The sequence below is a fragment of the Bison bison genome, unplaced genomic scaffold (genome assembly GCF_000754665.1).
Source record: "Bison bison bison isolate TAMUID 2011002044 unplaced genomic scaffold, Bison_UMD1.0 scf7180017864519, whole genome shotgun sequence".
NCBI lineage: Eukaryota > Metazoa > Chordata > Mammalia > Artiodactyla > Bovidae > Bison > Bison bison.
Genome location: NW_011495072.1, coordinates 6,872,458 through 6,877,460, shown reverse-complemented (window position 1 = coordinate 6,877,460; position 5,003 = coordinate 6,872,458). Strand labels below are relative to the sequence as shown.

Genomic DNA, 5,003 nt, shown 5'->3' with positions numbered 1-5,003 from the left:
AACAGGGAAAAGGTAAGCAAAGAACTGGAAAAAATGAATAGCAATATGAAAAAGCAACACCATGCAGCTGAACTAGGATGAAGCTTGAACTAGGATTCAGGAGATCTGGGTTCTACTCCCTATTATGCCAATGATTTTTTTTTTAATTTTTGGTACTTGTTACTAATTAACTGTGACTAGATTAGAAAAGTCTCTTCACTACTTTAGGCCTGGGTTTTCACTCTTCTACAATACAAATTTGATTTGGATGATCTCTAAGATTTCCTCTGGCTCTGTACAATTAAAACCCACAAAAATACATACACACATGAAATAAGAAAGTGAAAAATAAAGGTAAAAATAAAACAGAGCAAAATTATTGCATACTGGTGGTGGAAACTGGCACTCCTGTCCATCTGGCACAAGTTCTATTCCTCAGGATTAAGACTTAGATACCAACAAAGGAAGAAAAATTTAATTCAATTCAATAAAAACTTACTGAGCAATAATTTCCAACAAACTGCACCATCACAAAACGAAACAATTAGCCCTAGGTTAAGACCAAATATGTGTAAGAAATCCAAAACTCACCCAACCTGAGACTAGAAGACTAGTTCAACTGCCCCAGTACTAAGAACACAGAAGTATTTTAAACTCTTCAGAAGATAATGCTAAGAAATTACATAAAATCACCTACAAAGTACAAATACATGGCATAGTCAAAATTCTTATCCGCCCCCCCCTCCCCACACCAAAGAGAATGAAAATAAATGCTACAGGTACTTTCGAATAGGATAACAGCAATTTTTGTGAATCTAATTTCTCTAGAACCCACACTCACTTAGTAGAGTCCTACATTTTCTGGATTATATTCTTGACTTTAGTAAGTTTACTGGAAATAAATGCATTCTCAATCTGTTGTGCCAGGTAAATTAAAATGCAACTGGAATTCTTGTCTCTACTATCGCCTACTGAACATTTCCACTTTTCAGAGGCTCGGCTGGTCCTATTTTCCAGGATCGAAGAGGAGAGAAAGCCCTTTCCTGAAAATTAAAAATGATTTTTACCTCTACATAAAAAAAAAAAGATAAACTGTGTTTGATATCTCATCTTTCAGAAGCTAAGGCAACCTGTGAGTCCAGCTAATTAATCTCGGTAAAAATTCAAACTCCTTAATAGCCCCAAACCATACTCGTTAATATTGTGGAGCTTTCCATCAAGGAAAACGGGGCGGGGGGACATTTTAGCGACAAGCCTTTACTTCAGACAGTTTTTAATACCCCACATACTATCCCATGCCAAGGATCTCGCGGCGCGGAAACCCTGGCGATTTTGAAAACAAACGTAAAGGCTCCGGGAGGGGGGAATGGTAAGGGGGTTAGTAACTGACAGCTCGGCCTCGAAGCAAGAAGCTTCAAGTAGGTCAGACGGTGTCGACGGATGGAAATCCAGGGTCCACCCCAGTGGGCTTAGGGGAGGAGAGCAGCAGGAGGTAAGCGGAGGGCAGGCGTCTTTCAGGATTAAAGGGGCGGGATATCGAAACAGAGAGAGACCCAGATAGAGCCCGAGCTCGGGGCAGTTCGGTTGCTCTCACCTCTCTTGGGGGCCTTGAGGAGAGGCACCCCTCCTGTCCTCTCGCCGTTTTCCTGCTTGTCCTTGTGCTTGAGCTCTCCCGGAGCGCAGGGGCCGGGGTCACCATCAGAGCCGCGGTGGTGATGGTGCTTGTGCCGCTCCTTGTGGCCCTTATGCTTGGGCCCGGCTGCGCTCACCGTCAGGGGCGAGAAGGTGAAGAGGGCCGAGGTGCCCGGGGCCGGGAGCGGGGCAGCGACAGCGGGCCCGGCGGGTGCCAGCGAAGGTGGTGGCGGAGGCGGCAGGAGCAGAGGCTCAACAGGGCCTGGGACGGTTGGGGCTGCATTCGTTGGCGGCAGCGGCCCGGGATGTTGGCGGCTGCGACGCCGCCGGTGAGGGGGAGCGAGAGGGGGGTCTTGGCTCGGCCGCCCTCGCTTCTCCTGAGACCCCCCGCTGCTCGCTCGGCGCTGCCGCTTCACTCCCCGCGGCGAGACCCCAGCGTGGGGTTTCTCCTTCCCGTCTTTGTCCGCCTCCTCCTGCGCCGCCACCGCCCGTACTACGCGCACCGCTCCGACCTGCGCAGCCATTTCACCCACAAACACACATTTAAATGGCCCGACCGCCCCCCCGTCCGCGTATCGCGCAAGCGCCGCCCGCGCACGGCCCGCTGGGCATTGGAGTCTCTCCCCCACCCTCCACTTCTCGGCCATTCTTCGTCCAGAGCTGAACATGCCGGAAGCGGCACTTCCCGGTGTTTCTCCGCTGGCCCCTCCGACCGAGCTCTATTGTAAAGTACCCAAGGCCGCGCAGAGCCTCACGGGAGCAGTAGTTCCCCGCGCCCCCGCCGCGTCGCTGGCTCGTCGAGCCGAGGAGCAGAAAGAGAGCGTGCGCCGAGTCACGCTTCGGGCTGCGACGCAACCGCCGCTGGGCGGAGAGTTGCCGCCAACCGCCTTAACGGCCGAAACAATGTTAATAGCTTTCGAAGTCTGTAGGCGCGTTCCCATTATCGTCTCTGTGTGCCCCTTCGTCATTTTACACGGAGTAGGTGGTCTCCATAGTTACTTTTCAGTTTGCTATTCCTCTCTTAACCTTTGTGAGGTAAAAGAATCTCCGGCCTTTTACAACCCTGGACAAGCGATGAGATGCAGAGGAAAAGGGAACGTAGTAACATAGCAAATGAGGGCGATTTTGCTTTAAGATAGAATGGAGCTGCAAATCAGACATTTCTGAACCTCTTCCTGGGCAGTAATTGCTATGGTTACAAGCACAGGCGCGACAAGGCAGGTGCAAGAATTGCCTGGGAGCCCGCTGAGCGCCGCCCACCTCTCCAACGAGTCACAGCCCCTCTAGTGCCTGGAAAGGTAGAGTCTGTCTATTATTTAAATCCGTTCCTGCAGTTGCGGAAAAATTCTAGATGGAAACGTATGTTTTGAAATTTCTTAAGATTTTTGCAAATCGTAAATATACGGCTGCATAAATTTGAGAAGTGTGTCTACCATAACACACTCCAGAAATCATCACTACTCACCAAGTTTTCTGCCCGGAAATTTATTTACAATTTGATCGGAAATTTATTTACAATTTGATCGTCACGTTACAATTTTACCGCCTTGATAAAGATATTTGGAAGTAATTGATTACAATAAACTCAAGATAAAATCACTGTGGTTTGATACCACTAGTATCATGAAGTATTCAGCTCAGTGAACACTATAAAGTTAGTTTAAAAACCAGAAAGTTTATTGAGCACCTCTTGTATACAGTACACTATACAATAAAAAGATAACATTTCATCTAATGTGTGTCTTTATTGGGATTCCTAATGAACAATGTTGAATAACAAATGTCTATTTCATTTTCATAAAGTTATAAACTTTTAAAGTGAAATCATTATTAGTCAAGGGGAATCCTTTGTAATAATCACCCACTAACTTGGTTGTTATATACAATTAGATTTGAAAGATCAACTTTCTTAAGGCAAATATATATAGAAAATATATAGAAAAAAATTTAATAGTACGTCTGGTTAGTTGGATATAAGTTGTACATGTTTTACAGGACCTTTGAAATGAAAAAATGCTACTGTATAAACAAAGCATGTTTATACAGCTACTTTGTTGTTTTGTTTTGTCTTTATTTATTTTTGATTGAAGGATAATTGCTTTACAATATTGTGTTTGTTTCTTCCCTACATCAACATGCATCAGCCATACGTAAAGCATGGTCACTTCCCTCTTGAACCTCCTTCCCGCTTCCCACCCCACTATTTTGTTGATTATTTTTCTAGATTTGGTAATTGAACAACTTTGGCTAAAGCTTTTCAGGAATTGAACATCTTGTTATTTGGTATATCCAAACAAAAGGCTGATTACTGTCATTAAGTATATATTTTATTCTCTTTAGGTGTAACTTCTTTTCTCACTACTTTGTTTCCCACAGCACTTGGAAAAGGATGTGTACTCCATTTAGGCAGAAATAACTCCCAAGAATCAATCATTTTCACAAGCAGTAATTTTGTACTGCAACCACAAGGTAAGATTTTTCAAAACACTTTTTATAGTAACATCTGAGAATGTAGACATTTAATTGAGGTCAAATTTTTACAAATCTTTTAACTTTGTATTTAGGTAGAAAGGTAAAGTAGAATAAAAATAACTTCTAAAAAGGAAAAATAAGTCCATTCTAAAACTTTCTCATACAGCATTCTCTGTACATAAGTTTAAATGACAAACTCCTATTTGTGCTTTCCAACCCAATGTAAATGAGATGAAATGTAAAACTTCTGACACTTATTTGCATATTGGTCTTCTTTTAAAGCTAGCATCATTCCTTCCAAAGAAATCCCAGGGCTGATCTCCTTCAGAATGGACTGGTTGGATCTCCTTGCAGTCCAAGGGACTTTCAAGAGTCTTCTCCAACACCACAGTTCAAAAGCATCAATTCTTTGGTGCTCAGCTTTCTTTACAGTCCAACTCTCACATCCATACATGACCACAGGAAAAACCATAACCCTGACTAGACGAACCTTTGTTGGCAAAGTAATGTCTCTGCTTTTGAATATGCTATCTAGGTTGGTCATAACTTTCCTTCCAAGGAGTAAGCGTCTTTTAATTTCATGGCTGCAGTCACCATCTGTAGTGATTTTGGAGCCCAGAAAAACAAAGTCTGACACTGTTTCCACTGTTTCCCCATCTATTTCCCATGAAGTGGTGGGACCGGATGCCATTATCTTCGTTTTCTGAATGTTGAGCTTTAAGCCAACTTTTTCACTCTCCACTTTCACTTTCATCAAGAGGCTTTTGAGTTCCTCTTCACTTTCTGCCATAAGGGTGGTGTCATCTGCATATCTGAGGTTATTGATATTTCTCCCGGCAATCTTGATTCCAGTTTGTGTTTCTTCCAGTCCAGCATTTCTCATGATGTACTCTGCATATAAGTTAAATAAACAGGGTGAC

The 5,003-nt window shown here is 43.8% G+C and overlaps 1 protein-coding gene across 1 annotated transcript in view; it reads right to left on the bottom strand.

Moving 5' to 3' along the window:
* RSBN1 (round spermatid basic protein 1) overlaps nt 1-2,341 on the bottom strand; it is a 43,807-nt gene extending 41,466 nt beyond the window's left edge. The window contains exon 1 of the mRNA XM_010830784.1: nt 1,574-2,341. Within this exon, the coding sequence (XP_010829086.1) occupies nt 1,574-2,279 (706 nt within the window). The 5' untranslated portion in view covers nt 2,280-2,341. The remainder of the gene's footprint in view (nt 1-1,573) is intronic.
* Between the last annotated feature and the right edge of the window lie 2,662 nt (nt 2,342-5,003).